This window comes from Gobio gobio (genome assembly GCF_949357685.1).
Source record: "Gobio gobio genome assembly, chromosome: 3".
Classification (NCBI taxonomy): Eukaryota; Metazoa; Chordata; class Actinopteri; order Cypriniformes; family Gobionidae; genus Gobio; species Gobio gobio.
This window is the reverse complement of record NC_137099.1, coordinates 26,507,372-26,532,240: the sequence shown is the minus strand read 5'-3', so window position 1 is coordinate 26,532,240 and position 24,869 is coordinate 26,507,372. Positions and strand designations below refer to the sequence as shown.

At 39.2% G+C, this 24,869-nt stretch overlaps 2 protein-coding genes across 2 annotated transcripts in view; both read left to right on the top strand.

Annotated features, from left to right (window-relative positions):
• sh3d19 (SH3 domain containing 19) overlaps positions 1-12,382 on the top strand; it is a gene marked incomplete at its 5' end in the record, with an annotated part of 31,847 nt that extends 19,465 nt beyond the window's left edge. Inside the window, 12 exons of the mRNA XM_079811856.1 lie at positions 1,432-1,520; positions 2,363-2,403; positions 2,629-2,869; positions 3,554-3,622; positions 3,758-3,901; positions 4,031-4,106; positions 4,317-4,447; positions 5,370-5,440; positions 5,576-5,802; positions 7,800-7,846; positions 11,376-11,562; positions 11,676-12,382. Of these exons, the coding sequence (XP_079667982.1) occupies positions 1,432-1,520; positions 2,363-2,403; positions 2,629-2,869; positions 3,554-3,622; positions 3,758-3,901; positions 4,031-4,106; positions 4,317-4,447; positions 5,370-5,440; positions 5,576-5,802; positions 7,800-7,846; positions 11,376-11,562; positions 11,676-11,692 (1,340 nt within the window). The 3' untranslated portion in view covers positions 11,693-12,382. The remainder of the gene's footprint in view (positions 1-1,431; positions 1,521-2,362; positions 2,404-2,628; positions 2,870-3,553; positions 3,623-3,757; positions 3,902-4,030; positions 4,107-4,316; positions 4,448-5,369; positions 5,441-5,575; positions 5,803-7,799; positions 7,847-11,375; positions 11,563-11,675) is intronic.
• Positions 12,383-13,307: 925 nt separating this feature from the next.
• Positions 13,308-21,401, top strand: LOC307124135 (zona pellucida sperm-binding protein 4-like; the record flags this gene model as incomplete). The annotated part of the gene is made up of 8 exons (XM_079813174.1): positions 13,308-13,325; positions 19,986-20,076; positions 20,153-20,340; positions 20,412-20,509; positions 20,579-20,736; positions 20,824-21,016; positions 21,086-21,233; positions 21,312-21,401. 8 exons carry the CDS (start codon positions 13,308-13,310, stop codon positions 21,399-21,401), a joined length of 984 nt encoding a protein of 327 aa, XP_079669300.1.
• Between the last annotated feature and the right edge of the window lie 3,468 nt (positions 21,402-24,869).

Below are 24,869 nucleotides of genomic sequence, written 5' to 3'. Positions count from 1 at the left end.
ACAGGTGTGTAATTAATTAGGAGCTATGGAAACTAATACACACAGGGAACACAGGCAAACCAGAACACAGAATACAGAACAGAATGACAGAACTATACAGGGGTGCGTTTCCTGAAAGCATCCTTAGCCAACTATGATAAGTTCTGTTGCTATTAGCATCGTTCAAAGAGTCGATGTTTCCTGAAACCATAGTTCCAACGAACATTAGCAAACAGCATTGCAAAGTTATGTGGTTGAAACAACAGCTCTTGACCTGTGGTTAGAAGCATAGTTTTGTGTTTGCATGACGTGTGGAATTAATTAATTATTATCTTGAGCTAAATAAGCAAGCTGACATTCAGTACAATCTATATCTTTTATTTAGAATACATGCAAATGTCATTTATTTCTTTTAGTTTGTCAAGAGATTTAAAGCACCGTTTTTGAAGAGTGTGCATGTGTGTACGTACGTGCTCTAGTATGTAAGAACGAGTCTATGATTGAATCTGGAAATAAAGCAAAATAACTAAGAAAAATTAGAATTAGGCCTTAGATTAGATGCCATGTCCATAAATTATAGCCAAAAAAATCTAGCATTTATTCAATCTCAAACGGATTAATTAAAGAAGTTACTACTCCACCACCTGTGTGGCATCATTAACCAACCTCGTGACTACTCCACCACCTGTGTGGCATCGACAAATTTGCTACTAGTTTGCTACAATATGGTTTCAGGAAACAGTCGTGACTAGCTAGTTGATTTCTTCAAAGATCATCCTATGGTAGTTAAGCAGTGCGCTGCCTAGTTGTACACTACCATAACTGTTACAATTATGCCATGTTCAGTTATTAAATTTTTCAGATATTAAAATTCTCATTCCGTTCATTTTGGCATCTAAAATGTCAAATCTTGTCAGTTACCACATAAAATAATGTTGTTCCTCAGTTTGTTAATAAGAACCAAAAACATGTTTACATTAATGTACTCAATAGAAATGGAAGCACACCATGCTAGATGGGGAGAGTGTTTAGATGCATTAATGTGACACTTGTATTTCTGTTACATGAATTCCTCAGTTTTAAAAAAAATGTTTGAGGTGTGTGCGTGTGCGTGTGCGTGTGCGTGTGCGTTCTTGAGGATGGTTTTTCATTGTTTTGTTAACAATGTCCCTGTCATGAACAATTCTGATTGGCCATTGAATTTTTATACTATCTTTCAAAAGTTTGTGGTCAGTAAGATTCTTTTATAAAGACTTGTGTGCTCACCAAGGCTGCATTTATTTAATCAAAAATATTTTAAAAGTAATTTATTTCTGTGATGATAAAAATTAATTTTAAGCAGTCATGATTACTCAAACTCTTAAATGTTACACGATGCTTCACAGATCATTCTAATATGCTCATTTGGTGATCCATTATTGCATGGTAAGCGAATGGATTTCTACTTTTCAGACCCTGAAGAATTGGCAGATTTTCCTCCTCCTTTACCTGTACAGAAACCTGTGGGCGGCCCACCTCCGCCTGCTAAACCCGCTCGCAAAGTAAGACCTTATAAACCTGGGTCAGCTGGCCTTTCTAAGTAACAGCTGTGCAACAAGCACTAAAGCAGTGGGCGATTAGGATAAAATGCTGTCTTAAAATGTCAGCAGAGCTCACAAGATCAGTTACTGGACTCTTTAATCTGCAAAGATTTGTGAGGTTTGAAACATCTTTTCTTTTTGACACCAGAGATGTCAAAGGGAGCAGAACAGAACTATAGGGACTTTTCTTTGTTTTCCTTGTCCTCTTTTTCCTTAGGTCTGAAACATACTCTGCAAGTATGTGAATACAGATGCTTCTAGCTATGTACTGTATGCTCGATTTTGGGTATTATGTGTTACATTCTCATTGCCACGTATGGACTCTATAATGGACTTGAGCATAAACTGCCTTCTTCTATGGCCAGTTTACTCCTTCAAGTCAGCTATTGTCATAATGGAGCAACAGTTTAAAAAGGATCTTGCCGAGCAAATTCAATCTTATAAGTCATTTTTACATCTATCTTTCGAAATAATAATAACATCCTGTTTAGTACTGAGGTTGTTATTGCCACAATAACACACATTTGTGATACGTTGGCCAAGTCATTAATTGCGTAAAAAAAAATTCTGGCTTTGATCTGTCAAAAAATATCAAATAAAATAACAATCTTCTGCTACCTTCCAAATGTGAAATGTTCAAACAACCTTAACTGTGAAACCATAAACAATATTATTTTATTCTACGATTCATTCTGTATTTACATTGCTACTGTATTTGTCTTGAAAGAAAACAGCGACTTCTCCAAAACATTGAATATTAACTTTTTGTTCATGACCCCCCCCCCCCCCCCCCCCCCCCCCAGGACTCCTTCAGTTTCTCATCTGACATGTCTCTTCCACCACGGTAATTGAATCCTGTATTTATTCACAGCTGTCCTAATATAGGTTTCTCAACCTTATAAATGTGCATTTATGCATTTTTCTTTTTTTATGCTTAGTTTGTTTGGCAGTATGAGCCAGTGATTAAAGAGTTTCAATGCTGACAACATGTGGACACTTCTAGTACTGTGCCCCTGAATGTGTCTGTGTAAATAATATAGTAATAATAATAAATAATATATCATTTCAGGCCCAGTGGAGGAAAGGTTCTGCCTCCTCGCCCACCACCAGCTAAAACAGGCCCGGGAAGACCAGCCCCTCCACGAAGAGATGGCTCCCAACGTCGGCCCTCAGATCCGGGACTTTCACAAATAGTACCAGCAAAACAACAGCAATCTCAATGGCAGCAACAAAACCGCAGAGCTTCGAAAAAGGGACCTGCTCTACCGCCTAGACCCAACCCTGGACATCGTCTTTACAACAAATACACAGTGAGATGTTATTTTACTTGCATTATTTTCTTGATTGAAAGCTGCACTATGTAAGTTTTGGCCCTCTAATGGTTAAAAAATAAAACGGCTTCTCGAACAAGAACAAATGTAGTGCCTAGTGCGAGACTTGTTTTGGTCCAGCAGGAATTGATTGGATCATTATATCCTGTTGGTTTGCAAGCGCTGTGATCTCATGTAAGTGGCAGGTTGTCCTGGCATAAGAAAAAATAAGAGATGTCGTTGCAAGTGGGAGGGAAAATTGTTTTGATTTAAGATTACTAGGGCACATCATTATTGTTTTTATTCATGTGCACGGGTAAATCACTTACACTATATACTGCAATATATTCCATAAAAAACAAGAATTGTCAACTTTGATTTCATGGTGACTTTTACATTAGACATAATGATTGCTAGTATGATATGGTCAAACGTTATAATGAATACGGCTATCTATAAGTTCAGTAAAATATCTTGCCTGTTGAGTAACTTTTGAATTCTTTCTAAATCTCTGAGTTCTCACAACCTCTGAAAAGCCAAGGCAATGTTGGTTCAGGTTTTATTACACAGGCGAATTACATATATAGCCCAACCGCTCTTAAATATCATTATTATAGGTTTATCGAAGTATATCTGGGTAAAGTAAAGACATGGTTTGGAAGATGGATTCTTTTTTTTACACAGCTTGAGATCCCCCACGGCATTGCTGAGTTTGACTACAACGGCACTAACACTGGGGAGCTCTCCTTTCAGGTGACCTCAAAGTCAATACATTCGGATTAGCCTCATAGTGTTGTCTTCTTAAGTTACTGGTTTATGTTATATGGTTTATGTCAGTGAGGTTCAATTGTTAGAAATGTAAGCATTTCCATCCTTTATTCCCTACAGAAAAGTGAAGTCCTTGTCTTACTTGAAGAATTAGACAGCAAAACCTTTGAATGCCAAGTAGGAAACGCTAAGGGCACAGTGCAGAAAACGCATATGAAGATTATCACACCCTTAACAAATGTATCCAGCAATCCAGCATCACAGGTAATCAATACTGAAGTTGAATCAGTTGTAATAGTAGTAAGTATGTGTATTATCCCTGAAACATTATAAGTTTTTTGTCCTGTCTTGTAAAGTCAGCATACTATCTTGGCTCTTAATGTGTTTCTACAGAAAAACAGTTCTTTTAGTGGCAGGGTGGAAAATACTGGACCACTACAAGTGCAAGCCCTGTATGACTTCACTCCAGGTGAGACAGTTGTGTTCTGTGTAAGAGAACAAATGTTTATTTTCCAAGCAAGCATATTTAGTGTTTTTTTTTTTTTTTTGCAAAGCATAATCACCACATGCAGTACTGTTTAATTTTGTATCTATGAATACATAAATCATAAAATGTATGATCCACAGTTGTGAAGCAGCTCATAAAATAATCATACATGGTTATGTTTTTGTGTTTCAGAGGGCCAGGGAGAGCTGGCTTTAAAGGCTGGAGATGTGGTGTCTAATGTAGAACAGCTGGACAGTGATTGGTACATGGGAACATGCAGAAACATAACTGGATTCTTCCCCATTAACTACGTCAAGACACTGGTAAATATTGTATATGGTATATCAGTACAGTAGATGATGTCCCATGACTTATTTTGAAGCATTAGTGGAACAAATCCCATGTTTTTTTTTGTTATAACTATATATGTAGAGTGAACATGCTTGATAAACTTTCAAAATATCAAATATATATTCATTTAGGTTAAACTGACAACTGTTACTCATTCTGCAGTATTTTTTTAAATACAATTTTCACTATTAACTATGACTTTTGCCTCAATAAACTACGAAATACTGCTTATTACTATTAATAGTTAGTAAGGTAGTTGTTAAGTTTAGGTATGTGGTAGGATTAAGGGATGTATAACACGCAGAATGACGCAAGTACTAATAAACAGCCAATATCCAAGTAATATGCATGATAATAAGCAACAAGTGACCCTAAACTAAAGTATTATCATTTAGTCTAAATTAGTTTTGAATTTTTTTTTTTTTATATATATATATGTTTAGAGCTACAAAATCACAATTTCATTTAAAAACATTTTATACATGTCCCAAATTTAGGTAAAAGGAACAGTTTGTATATTATTATGTTTGACTTCCTAAGATTGACGGTCAACATTGTATCAATTAAGATTAAAGGGATAGTTCACCCAAAAATGAAAATACTGTCATCATTTACTCACCCTTATGTTGTTCCAAATCTGTATGAGTTTCTTTCTTCTGTTGAACACAAAAGATATTTTAAAGAATGTTGGTTACCAGAAAGTTGACGGTAGCCCTCAACTTCCATAGTAGGAAAAAATACAGTAACTGTCAACTGTTACCAACGTTTTGGATGAGCCATCCCTTTAAGAACCTCCTTTAACTTGAAAAGAAAAAAGGCCCTATTGTCTATGTGTAGTACTCTTTGTGTAGGACTGATAAAAGTGATTAATATACCTTTACCAATAATTTCCAGAACAAGCCTGATACATCTGCACCAGCATCCAGAAGTGAGTGGAAAACCAAACGATCTCCTGAGCCTGTCAGGTAAGTCATCCTCACATTTCATTTCATTTGAAATCAGATCTTTTGCTATGTTAGATTAACAAACACAAGTAGACAATTAATCTGATTACCTTCAAAACGCTCCAGTCATATTGTATGTCCCTGTGTTTTCCTCAGAGGCCCAAGGTGTGTTGCGAGGTTTGACTTTGACGGAGAGCAGACCGATGAGCTCTCATTTTCTGAAGGTGATGTGATTCAGCTCAAAGAATATGTGGGAGATGAGTGGGCTCGTGGGGAAGTGAATGGCCATGCTGGCTTTTTCCCTCTTAACTATGTGGAAGTGCTTGAGGATTTCCCTCCAGCCACAGTGCAGAAACCTGCTCCAAATAAGTTTGGGCTGCCTGGTAAGAACCCAAAAATATATATCCATAAATTATACACATTTCATTTAATGTTTAAACATTTTGATCTAGATACGGCGTTCATGGCTCATATACTAATACATTTTTAAACAACTTAACAAAGGTTATAGAAATCATTGGAAAAATGAGCTTTGTAAAGTAAAGAACATATACACAGAACAGGATGATGAAAAACATAAGCAACTCGTACAGTGGTCATAATCACATACATAATCACCATCATGTGTTGATGTAGCTTTTTCCATTCAGTGAATGCATGCAGCCACAGTGGGTTGCCAATCTCCAAAAAAGGACTAAAAGAGTACCATAAAATGAGCCCATATCTCTAATGACCAAAATTTGAGCTGTGATTTGTTACCATCCCTGAAAAAGTAAAAGTTCTATGGAAAAAATGTGATGCTTAGAAACTAGTCCTAGTGAAATTATTTGTATTAGGGTATATATTAGTTTCTTCAACTATGGGCACCTTTTAACCTGTAAACTCTCTCAAACCACACCTTTCACACACTATCTTAAAGGTGTCCAGCAGCAGACACATAGAAACTTATGTAATTTTCCTCAACTGTCATGAACAATTACACCACAGTGGCATTTTCCGTTTAATAGCATTCTGTAATGGAAATGATGGAGATGGAAATGACATTTGAAACCATTTTGGAATAAAATGGCCAATGTTTTTAAGGATAGCTGGCATTTATAGTTAGCATTTTAGGTATCATTAAAATGTCACACTTTGCATAATTTGGCAAAATTACAGCTTGAGAAGAAATTACACACTATAAAAAATACTGTCTCCTGGGTAAACAATTACAATGACTTTATTAGTGGCAATATTGTTGAAATGATGTCACAACTACAGCCATATAAAACTGTGGGACAGTTATAAATTGTATAAACACTTATGAATCATTATCCCACAATAAATATTAAAAAGGCTTATAGATCATGATAGATTTTCATATTTTAAAACTAAAGGAATGTGAAAAGGGTAAAACACCAACATGTAGACTTTTTGAGAAGTAGCAAAAATAAATGAAGGTATGGTGAAAAGTTTGCAAGATTTTTTATCTGACAAAAGGTAACATTTGTTTTAAGAAAACAACCCCTGGGGCATGTTGAAGAAACACCCCATTAATAAGATAGAAGTGATATGCAATGTACATGAAAAAATAAACCCTAAATGATGCAATCCTGAAATGCCCTGAAACAAGACTTTTCAATTTGCCTCTCCAGTGTAACACTGGTGTTCAGGCTGGAAGACGAAGACAGAAGATTCTCTCAAAATACTCAAAGTTTAATCATAAATCTCAAAACAGGTAGGGAAAACGGTAACCAGGGAAACAGACGAGAGAAAGAAACATGGGACATCTGAAAACAAACTGAAAGTCCATGATAATGAAACTAAACAGAACATCACTGTGACATCCAGTTTATAAAAACGTGCAGCACATTCAGTTTGCTCTAGAACTGTCCATAATCCAGCCATTTGTAGATTGCTAACCTACATATAACCAACAGTAAGTGGTAGATCAGTATCAGCATCAGTGTCTCTCATCAGTGACTCAATGAGTGGGCCGCTCTCCCTATGGTGGGAATGTGAAAAATTCGCCCTTCTGTTTGTGTTTCATTAAGGGCTGTATAAAAACTGTGACCTTGATTTCATTCATTACACTGCAGCGCACAGGGACATTTCACCTCTTGAGGACAGCTGCTCCTTATCCCTCTGGCTCATGGTGCAAATTTACAGCCATTAACTGTATAGTAATAAAGTCAAGTTCATTCATAAACTTTAATTCACTAAATTAATTGAAATAATTGGCTAGAATATATCTAATTTAAGGACTTGGGACAATCTTTACTGTAAATTTAAAAGAAAGTGCACAGCATTTTGCAATGGATTGTACTATTCGTGCATGTGTTTGGTTACATAATATTCTGTTCTTGGCTATAGATCTAATATATTGTGTTTTATTTTTCAGGAAAGGCTGGTTCGTTTAAAACACAAACGTCTTACAAAGCCAGTGAGGTATAATATCCCCACCTGTCACATTATCTCTTTACTGCAGTAATGAATAGCACTTAAAGTTGGCATGAAATGAAAATTAACTATCTTATCATGAACAATTGATATATGCATGTTTTGTTTTTAAAACGTTTTTTGACCTCACAATTTTTAATGAAAATGTCATAACTGGACATTCTGGTGACTTAAAGGAACCCCACCCCCCGTTTTTGAGTGCAACGCCCACATCTAAAAATCCAATCAACAACTAATGCATGGAAATGCAGGTCCCCACCCTACATTTTTCTACAAAACAAACATCTACATGTTTTGCGATAATCTGTTACACTCACTGCAAAAAACTGATTTTCTTTCTCACCATTTTTTTCCCCATTACTTCAAGATACATTTACTTAAGAAGCAGAATTACCTAAATTAAATGAGTTTATGCTTGGAATTTAAAATAAAATCTGCCAAAGATTGGGAAAATAAACTTAATTAAATGGAAAACAAAAACACAGAACACAATGGCCCGGTTTCACAGACAGGGCTTAGACTAAGCCAGGATTAGGCCTTAGTTCAATTAGGACATTTAAGTAACTTTTATAAACGTGCCCAAGAAAAAAACATTACTGGTGTGCATCTTGAGATAAAACAATGCCACTGACATATTTTAAGATTTGTCAGTGCAAGATTCTTTCAGTTAAAACAGCTCAAACATGCATTTTAGTCTAGGATTAGCTTAAGCATTGTCTGTGAAACCGGGGGAATAATGGCAAAAAAGTGACCAGTTTATTTTTGTGTGTACTTTCTTTAAACAAACACTTCTACATCCAACATTCACTTCACATTTCATGATATGAAGTAAAGGTCTTCTCAGGTCATAAGATCTGTACTCGAACCATATCACTTCTTACCCAAAGCTGATTAATTAATTAATTAATAAAAAAAAAAAAAGAAGACCTTACAAGACAGACCTGATCAACTTAGACCCGAGTCCGACCTGGCCCGATGGCAAATTAGAAACACAGCAGCAGGTGTAGATTTAAAAAAAATAGGCCCAATTTATTGCGAAACATACATTTTTTTTTTCACAAAGTTTGGTGCTTCAGTATTTGTAGATTATATTTTCACATGTTTCTATGGTAGACTGAGAAACTATAAGCATTTCACAAGTTTTAAAGGCTTTTATTGGCAAAAACATTAAATGTATGCAAAGTGTAAATATTGACAGTGTTGACCCTTTTCTTTCACCTCTGCAATTCACTCTGGCATGCTGGTTATCAGCTTCTGGGCCAAATCCTGACTGATGGCGATCCGTTCTTGCCTTATTAGTGCTTGGAGTTGATCACAATTTGTGGGCTTCTGCTTGTCCACTCGGCTTTTGAGGATTGACCACTGCTTTTCTATGGGATTACGATCCAGGGAATTGCCTGGCCACGGATCCAGAATTTCACTGTAATGATCTCCGAGCCACTTCATTATCACTTTTGCCTTGTGACTTCATGCTGGAAAATGCACAGATCATCACCAAATTGCTCCTGGATCGTTGGGAGAAGTTGCTCTTGCAGGACGTTTTGATTCCATTAACACATATTCATGGCAGTGTTTTTGGGAGGAATTGTAAGAGAACCTACTCCCTTGGATGAAAAGCAACCTTTTACTGGAGGCTTCACTGGACGCTACGTTCACCTTTCTTCTGCAGACTGCAGACAATCGGTTTTCCAGATGTCCCAAACAGTCGGAAGGGGGCTTTATCAGAGAAAATAACTTCTACTAGTCTACAGCTGTCCAATCCTTGTACTTCTGCAGAATTTCAGTCTGTCCTCTATGTTTTTCTTGGAGAGAAGTGGCTTCTTAGCTGCCCTTCTTGACACCAGGCCGTTGTCCAAAAGTTTTTGCCACAGTGTGTGTGCAGATGCACTTCTACCCACCTGCTGCCAGGTGGGGACACGATTCTGCAGCTGACTTCTCAGGAGGAGAAGGTCCTGTCACTTGCTGGACACTCTGGGACATCCTGAAGCCTTCTTCAGTGCAGTTGAACCTCTCTCCTTGAAGTTCTTGAAGGTGCTATATTCTTTGCAGCAATTTTCTCACATGTGAGGCCATTTTGATGCAAAGCGATGATGGTTGTACGTTTTTATTTGGAGGAAACAATTGTTAACACAACAACATTATGATTGGCACTTCTTCCCTCCTTTTATGGCAATCTGTCTGCTCTTATATTCCAATCAGAATGTATTTGTTCACACTTTCTCATATGCTGATGATATGATTAGTGAAATTATTTTAGCAGTTCATTTTGTGCCAGGACCAAAAAACTGTGAAATTTGATTATTTATTTTTTTGGCCAATAAATCTTTTTGCAATTATTTAAAATGCAACTGATCACTCTGCATAATAATCTAGAAACAATGTGAATCAACATGACTACAACCAAAGCAGCAAACTTTGCAAAACAAAATTTGTCACTGCCAATACTTTCGGCCATGGCTTTACGTTGTAAAGCAATCAATTCCAAGTAGATAAACCTAAAAGCCATATTGTGATGAATAATGATCCAGCTACTTTTCTGCTAGCGATCCTAAAGGATCTTTTTATTCGCATACTGTTAGAATAACCTCTAAAATCATGTTTCCATAGATTTCTACTAAACATAACCTAATACTAAACATCTGCCCACTGCAAGTAATAAAACCTACAAACAAAGTCCAATAGAAGAGAGCGCATCTTAGGAAAAGTGTACAACCAAGGTGTTCTATGGTCTAGGGTTTGGTTTGTAATAGTCCATTAAAAAGAGAACTTTAAGATGACCTTGGCACTCTTTTAGATTAAAAAGCCTTTATTGTCAGATGGCTATATACAAAAAATCTAAAACATCTAAGAGTTTTTAGATTTTGTGTGTGTAGCCATCTGACAATAAAGGCTTTTTAATCTAAAAGAGTGCCATGGTCATCTTAAAGTTTTATTTTATAGAAAAACCTACACTTTTTAACAAAGTCCAAGATCACAAATGTTTTCTATTAATAATCCGACTGAGTAAACCCTTCTCCATATCATTCTTTCGTCCTCGAGATTTCAACAATTATAAAAAATTAAAATAAAAGATAAGTGGGCATTTATCAATTTCAGTGTCAGTAGCAGTGAGTGATCGTAACAAGATAAAGCCAACATCCCAGCATGCAACACGGTGTGATGTATCTTCACTCTGTTGCAGAGCTCAGAGAACAGAGGAAAAGAGGGATAATAATAACGCCGTCATAGAATCATTTAATATGTATTTGTTTCAAATAATAAAATATTGTTAAATGCACAAAACTATCAATGAAAATTTGGCCTATTTTAAATGAATTCGGGTCCATTTGGTAAAAGCACATTTAAATCACCCAAAACCTGAGGCTTCTAGTATCAGACCAGACTGGTGTCTCATCAACGTTTTGAACCCGAAACTGCTCGGGTCTCGGCCGTACCTCGGGATTTCAGATTGAAGTGGACCCGTGAAGACCTCTAATATGAAGTGTTCCATCTGAGATGGTCTGCTTTATCTCTATAGGCTGAATCAAATGGTGAAGAGTGGGCTGTGGCACTGTACGACTTCACAGAAGAAACAGAGGGGGACCTGCCCTTCCAGCAGGGAGACAGGATCCTGGTCACGACTCACATAGATGATGAATGGTGGAGCGGAAGGATGAATGGCAGAGAAGGCTTCTTCCCCAAAGCCTTTGTAGAGGTTGTTACAGGTAAGTGGAGAGGAGCAGAAAATACACTTTCAGAATTTTTGTTCAGTTTTTATTCACTACATAATTATTAGCTTTTTAATATTTTCCCTTTTTAATATTTCCTTTCCGTGCAGGTGGGAGGAAGTGGTAATAGAACGATTCATCAGAGGCAGCCTCAGAAACTGTTTTTGTTTCTTTTTGACTTGTGTCCAGTTTTTTATTTGTGGTTTTGTCTAATGTATTTATAAATGTGAACTCATTGTTAATATTCTAAATCCATTCTATCCTAAAAAATATATTCATGAACTGCTTTGGGCGTTACTTGTCTGCTCTCTACTGTATTTCATACTTGCTTTTCTGTATACAGTATTAATAGGGTTTTTTTAACTCGAGAATAAATATGTGTCTTTTAGATTGAAGCATTTTTAAACACTAGGGACAAATTTCCAGTGCCATCTTGTGTCCACACTGACTGACACATTTGCTAATAGAGAATAGAGCAGTGGTTCTCAACCAGGAGACCAAAGCAAACTTCCAAAAGAGTGCAGGATTACTAAAAGTATTTAAAGTAATACGATTATTAATATATTAAAAATAATCTAACTTGAAGTATTGTGTTGGACTCACCTTTGAGTCAAAAAGGTTGTGAACCGTAGAGTATTTCAACAATTCTGTCTTCTGTCATGTGTAGTTGAAATTATAAAGAGCAGATTATTTACTGTGAAGTTTATAGTAATTTTGGAAAATGTAGGGATATTTTCTAGACTCAAAGCTCCTGATTCTCTGTAGCTTTTTCAGACTACATTTAAAATCTGATAAATGGTTTTAAAATCCAACTGTTAATATGTTTGGTACATTCTGACTATGTATGCAATTATGCTGCCAAATAATTGCCAGAAGAGTGTAGCGTCGGTGGCTATAAAAAGTCTACACACCCCTGTAAAAGCTTTTTGAAATGTAACAAAAATGTATCCAAGTTAAATAGATTTTTTCCACCTTTAATGTAATATTGAAACCAACAAAATGCATGTAACAAACAGATGAACATCATGACTCACAACTTTCAGAAAGAAAACGTAAAAGTAATCCATGTGACACCAATGGTTTAATCTTATGTTTTTAATCCCAGTTTTATGAAGTGATGTGAACGCTGTGTATGTGTGCATGCAAAAAAGTTTATTGCAAGTAGCGCTCAAATGGTTTGAGCTTGACCTAGTCCAGCTCCACCTGTCAATCGTCCTTCCAGTGCACTGAAATGTTTGCTCCCTAAAAAGTCCCACAGTGCACTGTAAAGACAAGGGAGCATCGATGCTCATTATGTTCCTTTAACAGAAATATAGATGACACATGATAGACAGGTAGAATTAATTTTCAGCTGATATGTTGAAGGTATGTGTCATAAGAATTTATCATTATGTATTTTAAATAGCATTACCAAAAAATCAGAAAAATATAAGTTCTGCTGTTGTTCATAAATACTAGTAGTAATGTTGTACAAAGAGGCTGCCGAAAATAGTCATCAGTGTCCAAATGTGTAGCGAGTCAGGGTCCTTACCACTGCCGGAATTTGTGTACACAATATACTGATTCACGAGCTACGGTGCTGATTGAGACACATACATACACACACACACACACACACACAGACACTGCACTCTCTGCAAGACGAAGTGAACGGTAGCAAATTAAGGAAAAAACACTGCAGCCAGCTGAGATGGTCCACCAGGCTGGAGAAAGTGACCAGCTTCACACTGAGTAGGAGACACATGAGGCTGAAGGAGATGGTGAGTTGAGCGACACACTGGAGATGCATGACACAACTCGGGGTGGCAGTGGCACAAACTGAATGTAAATTGTGCAGAAGTAAACCTACAGCTGCAACAGTGACTTGATGAGTGTCTGATGTTTGTTTTAGAAATTATACGATGATAATATACTATACGGGTCTGCCAAACCTGGGAACCTTTATGACGTCATGGTGCCTCTCATGTCAGACCAAAATAAAATTCTCAAACCATTTCAAATGCTTTTGTTAACCTTTATGCACCTCAGATTGGATCTTCCTGCATCTTGCATGCGTACAGAACATTCAATGAAATTGTGTAATTTCTATATGCAAACCTGCCTCCATGGGCAGACAGAGATGCTTTGCACAAAATTATGCCAGAGAAACCATCCAATCTAAAAGCACATGCTCAAATGTTTTGTAGAACTGTAGTGTAGAAATGTGCTGATGTATTTGGATGTATCTGATCTACAAAATAATATATAATTTTCAATTTATGCAACTTAGTTTCTTTTACTTCCACTGTGTCCTACAGTTTAAGAATACATTTTGTGCTGATGCTTTATCCTGTTTGCACAGTCTTGCATTAACAATAAAGCATTTACAATTACATTTTTTAAAATGTGAACACTATGACAGCCAAATTAAATATGGAAGCCAAATGTTGTACACACAGGGAAAGCGATTCATCGTTCTTGAATTCTTCACAGGTGGCACTTATTCATAAAAAAAGATTAAGTTAACAATATCCACGAATGAGGATGGATGCAGCAATGTGGGTCGGCACTCCCAAACTATTACAGTTAGGCCATATGGATAAATGTTCTGAATCAATGACAGTTTATCAAAATAAAAGTTATTGGCATCTTTGTTGAGTCTATCTGGGTATGGTATTCTCTTGGTTTTCTTGTGATTCTACAGTTTAAGGATTTAATTGTTAACTTCTAATCTCTTGAATCACGATACTTTCAAAAGAACACCTTGGTGATGGTGATAATAAACACATGTGACTGACAAAGACCGATTGATTGGCTGCATCCGAAATCGCATACTTCCCTACTACATAGTAGGCGGAAAACAGTAGGCTATGTGACCAAAGAAGTATGTCCGAATTCACAGCACTAATAAAAGAGTAGGCAAAAACAAAAAGTACCCAGGTGGCCTACTTCTGGCGAGATTCTGAAGTGTGCACATGATGGACACTTTACTATCCCATGAGGCAACGGGATGAGGACAAAATGGTGAATGTAGTATGTTCACACCCAGCACCCCCTCAACGGGAAGCATCAAAATTGTATTTCAACTTTCATTTAACGTGGAAGCTACTGTTGGGTATCTCTACTTGGATCCTAATGACGGAAGAAAAAAGTTACAGAATCCAGTTTGTCCGTTGTCCTCCGTGTTTCAACAGAGTGGTCCCCACTACCGTGAAACCGTACCGTGAATACAAACTCACTGTTACAAGAGCTGCACACTCTTCTGGTCAAAGGGGCCATAGAACATGTTGCCCACCCAGAAAGAGTCAGGCTACTGAAGTCGATACTTCATGGTTCCCAAAAAAGTCTGATTTTTGATCTTCAGGGCTTGAACCGCTCCCTCAGGACACTCAAGTTCAAGATGCTAACGGCTAGATGACGGCTTGCCCTGGGTGATACCAGAGAGGAGGGACTTTCTGTCTCAAGTGCAGGAAACAATATTTCATCCCTGGCCTGTGTTGTGGAACCATCACGTTTGGCCCCTGAAGGGTACCAACTGAGGGACACTGAGCTTTCACCCGAAGTCATAGAGACCATTCTCAGTGCTAGGGCTCCCTCCACTAGAAGAATTTATGTCAGTAAATGGGGTGTCTTTGTAAGGTGGTGCACTGCACATAATGCAGATCCAGTTAACTGCCAGATTGTTTCAGTTCTGGACTTCCTGCAGGAAAGGTTATCAGCAGGCACATGCTCCGTTCCTTTCTCAACCTTACATCTGGTCACTCTTGAAGCCTTGTGCCCTCTGCCATTCACAATGCCCGGATCAGGAGAAACTTCACTGACTGTGCCCAGTCTGTGCTCTTCAGGCCTATGTACACCACACTAGCCAGTGGCGCCGCGTAACTAAGGCACAGCAACTATTCGTTTGTCATGGGGGCCAAAACAGGGGGCGGCCACCACCGAACAAACAATTTCACATTGGCTAAGGGATGCTGTTGCCCTTGCCTACGAGACGCGCAGTCAAGCTTCGCCCTTAGACTCATTCTATCAGGGGGTTGCTTCCTCCCAAGCCATGGCGGGGGGTACCCCCCTGCAGTAGGTTTGTGATGCGGCAGCTGGTCTTCTCTGTACACATTCATAAGGTTTTATAGATTGGATGTTCATGCTACTCCGGGGTCACACGTCCTTGGGTCAACATCACAAGCTCATGTCTGAGACCTTTCACGTGCTTGTGAGCACACACTAAACAACCATGAGTGTTCCAGACACCCCCAGTGCGGCAGTGTGGGTATTCTCGTTCCCAAAGCACTCAGCGCAGCATTGAGAGTAGCTTCTGAAAGGGAATGTCTCAGGTTACTTGACTGCAACCCTGTTCCCTGAAAAAGTGGGAACGAGATGCTGCGCTTCATTGCCGCACTGAGGATGTCCCAGAGCCGCTCTTCCGAGAAAAGTGATACCTGAGGATGCACCTGTGGCACATCTAATTATAGCCTTTGACGAGCATGCATTCCAATAACGTTACTGTCAATTTCATTGATGTGATCCACAGATGGTCAAAAAAATTATCCTTTTTTGTTTCTGTTGGTTGCAGAGCTTCTTAACGAACTTAAATAAAGCCCTGTCAATATCTGAGCACATTTTGGATTTGACATACAAGGAGAGAGCAGGATATACCAGCCTCCCTCAGCCTTGGACAGCAGAACACGCCCATGGATTGACAAGTTCCTCTGAGACCAGCAATTAAAACTGTTTTTGCTTAATGCTTCAATTAAAAAAGTTCCGTTAGACAAGGATACATTACTTGATATAGGATAGGGTCTGTACAGTTTTCACAAATTTTGGACCAAAGCCAAATTGTTTTAAAGCAACATACATAAAGGCATGCTCTACTGTAGGCTATTAAATGCCTTGTAGAAATCTAAGAACAAAATAAAAGCTGCAAGCAGCGTTGCAAGGGCCCTCGCACCCAGGGCCACAGCCACCCGGTGGCCTTGGGAAAATAGTGAATAGTGGTAAATATAGGAGGAATATGGCAAAGTCACTTTGATGTGCCACACTTCCTTCTGCCAGCAGGTGGCGCTTTGACTATAACCCAATATTTGCATGTAGATGTCTTCAGGCCAGCTCTTTTATCAAACGTGAAGTTTAGGACAGATCGGACATTGTATGTTAAAACAACTTTCTGTTTTGTGGCGTTAATCGCATATATTAGCACTTAACCAAGTGTTGCATGATTTAACGTGTTTTTAGCATATTTGGTACTTTGTGGTATATTTAAATGTGTTTCTGGGAGTGAATTACAGTGTAAAGCATGCCATTTCCTGTTGCCAGCAGGTGGCGCTATGACTAACTGAATATTGACGTCTTCAGGTCAGGACTCTTATCAAACGTGTGAAGTTTGGGGCAGATCGGACATTGTATGCCTGACTTACAAGAGCTTCCTGTATCATGGGGAAACATCAGACTATGGCCCTGTCCCAAATGGCACCCTAAACCCTCACGGTCTTCCTCTGAATCCACACTTTCACGCCGTAATGGGGCTTTGACTGCCGGGAAGAAGTCTGCTGCGTAGCTCGCACCAGTGCGGGCTCGGCAGAAGTGCGCATCAAGGGCGTATATCGACCTCAAAGGGGGCGCTCGCGAGCACCCTTCTGAGACCTAAAATGACAAATGGGACACCCTGCGGCCATTGTAGGCCCACAAGACCGAAAGTGCACATGAAGTGTGCCATTTGGGACAGGGCCTTTGTCCAGCCGCCACGGACACGCCCTTCAGCGAAAACTCAAGATCTTTACAATTTAACATCACCAAGGCCATTAAAATATCTAATTTCCTGTTGGGTTTTCAGATTTTGCTTCCAGGGATTTTTTTGTAGGTATTGGGCTGTTACATGTGTGTACTGAATTTCATACTTGTATGTGAAACGTAGTGCGAATGACACTTAATTGAAATTTTGTAGGTGGCGCTATCGAGCCATTTTGCCACACCTAATTCTGAAACCCATATCAGATGTAGATGTACACAACTTATGATGCATATGCAAAGTTTCATGAGTTTTCGAGCATATTTAGGCCCTCAAAAATGTGATTAATTTCGGAGAATAATAATAATTTCCAAAAGGGTCCTCACACCATCAGATGCTCGGGCCCTAATAAGACAGAAATTTGCAAACAAAATATTTTTACAGTAATACCATATTGATATATATTCTGAATGAAAAACAAATCAAAGAAACTAGATATAACCAAACACCTACACAACTGAACACCTACACATTACCATACCATCACAATCATTGAAATCATTGTATAACGCAAGCTGACATTAGTGTTTTTTGGGTCTGCGTTTTATGATTGACAAAGTGTCTTTGTTGGTTAAAAGCCTTTGCTAGGGAAAATAATCGTGTTTTGGTAGATTTAGTGCATTTTGAATGTGAAATTGTCTGCTGTGCCGAGCTGAAAGTTTGTTAGGAGAACTGTGTGAAGAGTTTTGAAAAAGTGACCTAAGTATTGGGAAATGGGTCCAAGCAATTGTATTAAAAACAAACAAACAAACAAACAAAAAAAAACAGGCAAAGCAACAAATTAATATTATTCAACATATCCTAGCTTTTTACAGAAAATATTCAGATGTAACCCCCTTTGTAATAATTAACATTTTCATAAGTAACTGTAATTTGATTACACATTTTTTCTCAGTAACTGTAACTGATAACAGTTACATTTATTTTGTATTTAAATTACGTAATCTAGTTAAATGTATCTAGTTACTCCCCAACACTGCTAAGCACATATGAGTAGACTCGTCCCCTCAGTCATAATCAACACTCTCAAAAAAAAGAGTACAAAATTGTACCTTTTAAGGTACAAGTGTCCGTCACTGGGGTGGTACCCTTAAGGGTACATTTTTGTACCTCTAAGGCCCTGTCCCAAATGGCACACTTCATGTGCACTTTTGGTGTCCGTTAAGTCCACGAGACCGTAGAGTGTCCCATTTGTCATTTTAAGTCTCAGAAGGCTGCTCGCGAGCACCCCCTTTGAGGTCGATATGACCCTAACCCTAACCACAAACTCGCATGCAAATCTAAGAGTCAAACTGCCCAACTAAAGGAAACACTCATCACCACAATGGTGACCAAATATTTTCAATAAAACCAACATCTAAACCTCTGTTAATTCTCAATAAGAGCTTCTATAGATATCTTTCAGGGTTTGAGTCAAACTCTGCAGGATAGCGACTCACTAGGACCGAACTTGCCTGCCATTGGTTTAATTGTAATTGGACCAATTGTGTACCTTTAAAGGTACAGTTATACGTTTTGTTCTTCAAGGAACAAAATTGTACCTCCACTGTACCTTTTTTTCTGAGAGTGAAGGAGCCGAGGGTCTGTCCATATAAACCTCCCTTGTCCACTTGTGGAACACTTCAAACTGGCGACAGGGATTGCCCTGAGGGGAAGTGCTTAGGGAGGTTTGTGAGTGTGTTGCTAAATTTGAACCTACAGACTACTCTTACTATTTCTGCCATACAAAGATATTGTAAAAGTAGTAATGCTAGTTAATATTTCTGTATGTCTACAAGCAAAACGGAATGCACCAAACATCTACCCAAAGTACTTTGGGCAAGCTCCAGTAGCAAAACTGAGCATGAACCTTTTTATTTGTCTTCAATATGACATATCCGACTAATTGGAGTCAAGAAACATCACATGCGTATAATTTTGAGAACCAATGAGAATTTTCTGGTAGCATAAGCTCCCATTTGGGCAAGTCTGGAGAATCATGACTGTTAATGAAGAGGGAGGGATTATCGTTAATTAGCCTAAATCTGTAGAATACAAAAAGACCAACGGGCATCCTCTCAACAGTGTGACTAGCTGTTGAACAATGGCAGGAAGTTGGTGTGCTGTTCAATCACTGGCACTTTGTGTGTGGTTTTGTACTTTCTGTCATGCTGTTCCACAGTGGAGTAATCTGCCCCAGAATCCTCAAACTCTGATGTTACAGCAAACGGACCAGCAGGTTCAACAGCTAGCCAGTCAACAGTTTCCTCAGCAGGTTCAACAACAAGCTAGTCAACGGTTTCCTCAGCAGATTCAACAACAAGCTAGTCAACGGTTTCCTCAGCAGGTCCAAAAGCTAGCTAGTCAACAGTTTCCTCAGGAGGTTCAACAACAAACTAGTCAGCAGGTTCAACAACAAGCTAGTCAACAGTTTCCTCAGCAGGTTCAACAACAAGCTAGTCAACAGTTTCCTCAGAAGGTTCAACAACAAACTAGTCAACAGGTTCAAGCTATTCAGCAGGTTCAACAACAAGCTAGTCAACAGTTTTCTCAGCAGGTTCAACAAGCTAGTCAACAGTTTCCTCAGCAAGTTCAAAAAGCTAGTCAACAGTTTCAGCCTAAGCAGCCAGTGGTGCAGGCAGAGCCCCTTAACAAATGTGCTGTAGCTGATTATGAGCAGATCCAATGTGGCCCACCTGGTATCAGTGGTGCTGAGTGTGAGGCTATCAACTGCTGCTTTAACGGACAGCAGTGTTTCTATGGGAAGGCAGGTAAGAGTGAGTCGATGTATAGGTGTTCATGATAAACTGCTCCCAAATGATGATCTGCTCTTGTTCCTTGTTCCAGTGACTATCCAGTGTATAAGAGATGGTCAGTTTGTGGTAGTGGTGGCTAGAGATGTTACACTACCTCGCTTGAGCCTGGATTCAGTCCGTCTCCTGGGTGGAAACGACCCACCTTGCAGTCCTGTGGGATCCACACCTTCCTTTGCTATATACCAGTTCCCTGTCACTGCATGTGGCACAAGCATGATGGTGAGTAGCTGCCTGTGATTCTGTTCTGCATGGCTTAGAATGAACTGGATGCCAACAGTTACTATTTGCAGGAGGACAGTGGATATGTGGTGTATGAGAACCGAATGACATCCTTGTTTGAAGTGGGTGTGGGACCACTCGGTTCCATCACAAGGGATAGCCATTTTGAGTAGGTCTCTTTCTTTAGCATAAATGTTAATCCTTGACACATGCTACAAGCTCACGGTTTGTTGTCTAGGCTTCTCTTCCAGTGTAGGTACTCTGCTACTTCTGTGGAAGCTCTGGTTGTGGAGGTCAACACTGTTCCTGCACCTCCACCAGTAGCGGCTTCTGGACCCCTCAGGGTGGAGCTTAGACTTGCAAGTGGTCAATGTGTCACGAAAGGCTGTGCAGAAGGTAAGTGTCTGTCCCAAGTATGCATAAGTATTTTCTTAAACTCCAGGTTGCAGCAGTTTCTGGTTAAACGCCAGTATTCTTCCTCAGGGGATGAGGCATACACGTCCTACTATGGTGATGCTGATTATCCAGTCACAAAAGTTCTGCGGGAGCCTGTGTATGTTGAGGTGCGCATTTTGGAGAGGACCGACCCCAACATTGTCCTAATGCTGGGACATTGCTGGGCGACATCAACCCCCAGTCCTCTCAGTCTACCCCAGTGGGACCTTCTGGTCGATGGGTGAGTAAGGCCAGTCTTTATCCATCTAGTGTGCTGTAAGGCATTTCTGACTGCCTCTTTGCCCTTCAGATGCCCTTACCAGGATGACCGTTACCTGACCACATTGGTTCCGGTGGCTGGATCTTCTGGTCTTCAGTTCCCAACCCACTACAAGCGCTTTGTTGTGAAGATGTTCACATTTGTGGATCCAGCATCACTGGCTCCTCTACAGGAAACTGTATGCTCTGCAGCCTTACCTGAATTCTTTTTTTTTTGTGAGTTTTCTGTGACTTAACCCTTTCCCCCCCTCTGTTAGATCTTCATCCACTGTAGTACAGCAGTGTGCCATCCATCTTCTGGCTCCTGTGAGCAAAGCTGCACTAGGAAAAGTGAGTGCTTGTTGTAAACTGACTTCAGGAACCATGGGAATTTGGTTTTTAAATGCCTCTCACGATTCTACCACTTCTTTTCCAGGAAGAGATGCTGATGTCAAGACCATCTCTAGTGGGCAAACTGTGGTGTCTAGTGGAGAAGTTAACCTTGTCATGTGACCTTTAGTAGTTTTAATAAACTTCTTAACTCAACTGTCTCTTTGGTATTGATCTTTCATGACTGTTCTCAGTTTGATTTATTGGGCCACACTACTAAATCAGAGTTCCCTTTTTTGCTTCAAGGTTGTGCTTGACCTAAACAAGCAAAGCTTGCTACTTGTGGTTTTATGGCTGGACTAACATAACTGCTTGTATTAATCAAGCATGCCAAGTCTTACAACAACTTTGTATTTTGGTAATGCTATTTGAAAGCCCCTCCGAAGCCATGCGAGTACATTGCATATGCAATAAAATCAGTATCAACCTGCATTGTCCTCTTTTAATCTGAAATTGTGACCAGCCTTTTTTGTTTAGGCCTCAATGCTTTTTGAAAAGTAGACTAGTGCTTTAATAAAAGCTGGTTTAGTCCCTTAACTGGTGTATCCCACCTGGGTTGCGGTCTGAGGGCCTGTTTACACCTGGTACTAAAGCATTTATCAGTCCGATCACTATCTTCCCTCTGTGTCATTGACTCAGATGTACATTGCATCATTGCTTATTTTGCATGATTGCCCACTACTGGTGGAACCCTTGCAATGGGTTGAATTGGAAAGTACCAGTGTTGGGACCGTTACTTTGGAAATCGGTTAAAGAAGTAGTGTAATATTTCAATTAAAGTAATGTATCTGCTTACATTTGATCACTTTGATTACTTTTCTAATTTACAGTATTGGAATGCATTTCATGCCTTATGCTTTCAACGGTAATGTGGATTGACGCAATTGGCAGATGTGATGTGCTGCAAATTCAAACGAGAACCAATCAAAAACATCAGAATAGCATCGCTTTACTATACAGCCTTTAGTTTTTTTGTTTAGTTTTTTTTTTTTACAATCGCTAGGACCCATTTCTCAATACATTTACGTTTAATCATTTAGCTGACGCTTTTATCCAACGTTTTTATCCAAAGCGACTTACAAATTAGGAGGGCAATCAGACTAACAAGGGGCAACAGTATGCAAATGCTGTAACAACTCTCAGTCAATTAAGACTAGCACTTACCTATTCTATACCTATTCAATACTTGGGCCACTTTTTCAACACCTATTCAATACTTGGGTCATTTTTTTGAAACTTCACACAGTGATCACAACATCAGTCTATGTGAGCTAAACATATTTAAAGGTCCCATGACGTGGATTTTTTTTATTATACTGAGGTGTACTTATATTGTTAGTATGATTTTTACATCATAACATGTCATAATTTAGAAATAAAAGGCATTTTTCTATCCTGATTTTAGCCCTCTGGCTTGAATGCTCTGTTTGAAGGGGCGTGTCTGCTGTGAGACATTGTAAGCGCCCACTGTTGTGATTTGCTGACATCTGCATTTGAAATGCGTATTGCATGTGGAACCCCCCTCGAATACTTTTACAAAAAATTTTTAATATTACAGTGGTCAAAATGAACGAATAGTGAAAGTGTTGATTATAGCATTATTTTTAGATCTTTTCCCATCACATGAAAGGCTGCAGTGATGAGCATTGAGTAGACAGACAGTCTGTTGGTCGTGTGAATGCAGTGATCTCGTCATTGCAGAGCTATTTCTCTCACAAAATGCTTTCACCACAACTAACAGCAAACACAATATCGATATGAATACAGTAAGAGCTTCGTTGTGCAGCATAACAGCGTCATTCATTATAATAGGAGTTTGGGCAAGTGTGCAGAATGCAGATAAACTCGCGGCGTGTGATTGACAGCTTCGAACATTATAAAGAGAGTGTTCTTTGATCGTTTTCTGTAGTCTAATCACAATTTATGCTACTAAGAGAAACAATGTGAAGTTGATCATCTGATGCATAAACAGTAACGATTAAGAAAGTCTGTGAACTTGAATAATTAGCTACACATCAGAAATCACAGATCACAGAACAGGCATTAATGAACACTGTTACTTACTGTTGAGGTGCTGTCGAATCCACATCGTAAAAGTCTGTTTGAAAAGCCTGTGCTGACATCGCGACTGAATTAAATGTAAAAAATAAACTGAGTTAATTTCCTGCAAATTCTCTGGGCGGGCAAAGCAGAGAAAGGGGAGGTAACCTTTCCCCGTATGACGACATATAGGGAAGATTCCAGATTGGCCCATCTGAGCTTTTCATTTTGTCAAAGGCAGAGCAGTATACCCAGGGCTTGGTTTACACTAGGGATGGGCATTTTCCCCAAATATTGTATTCAAATATTTGGGCTTATAAAAGTCGAATAGCCTATTAGTTTATTTAAATGCCGTTATTTTGAGAAAATGAGAAAGACGTTATTTTTTTATAAATCATTATTCATTTCTGAACAAGCTTACGATTAGGCAATATACACTCACCTAAAGGATTATTAGGAAGACCATACTAATACTGTGTTTGACCCCCTTTCGCCTTCAGAACTGCCTTAATTTTATGTGGCATTGATTCAACAAGGTGCTGAAAGCATTCTTTAGAAATGTTGGCCCATATTGATAGGATAGCATCTTGCAGTTGATGGAGATTTGTGGGATGCACATCCAGGGCACGAAGCTCCCGTTCCACCACATCCCAAAGATGCTCTATTGGGTTGAGATCTGGTGACTGTGGGGGCCATTTTAGTACAGTGAACTCATTGTCATGTTCAAGAAACCAATTTGAAATGATTCGAGCTTTGTGACATGGTGCATTATCCTGCTGGAAGTAGCCATCAGAGGATGGGTACATGGTGGTCATAAAGGGATGGACATGGTCAGAAACAATGCTCAGGTAGGCCGTGGCATTTAAACGATGCCCAATTGGCACTAAGGGGCCTAAAGTGTGCCAAGAAAACATCCCCCACACCATTACACCACCACCACCAGCCTGCACAGTGGTAACAAGGCATGATGGATCCATGTTCTCATTCTGTTTACACCAAATTCTGACTCTACCATCTAAATGTCTCAACAGAAATAGAGACTCATCAGACCAGGCAACATTTTTCCAGTCTTCAACTGTCCAATTTTGGTGAGCTCGTGCAAATTGCAGCCTCTTTTTCCTATTTGTAGTGGAGATGAGTGGTACCCGGTGGGGTCTTCTGCTGTTGTAGCCCATCCGCCTCAAGGTTGTGCGTGTTGTAGCTTCACAAATGCTTTGCTGCATACCTCGGTTGTAACGAGTGGTTATTTCAGTCAAAGTTGCTCTTCTATCAGCTTGAGTCAGTCAGCCCATTCTCCTCTGACCTCTAACCATGCCACGCTTAAATCACCTTTCTTTCCCATTCTGACATTCAGTTTGGAGTTCAGGAGATTGTCTTGACCAGGACCACACCCCTAAATGCATTGA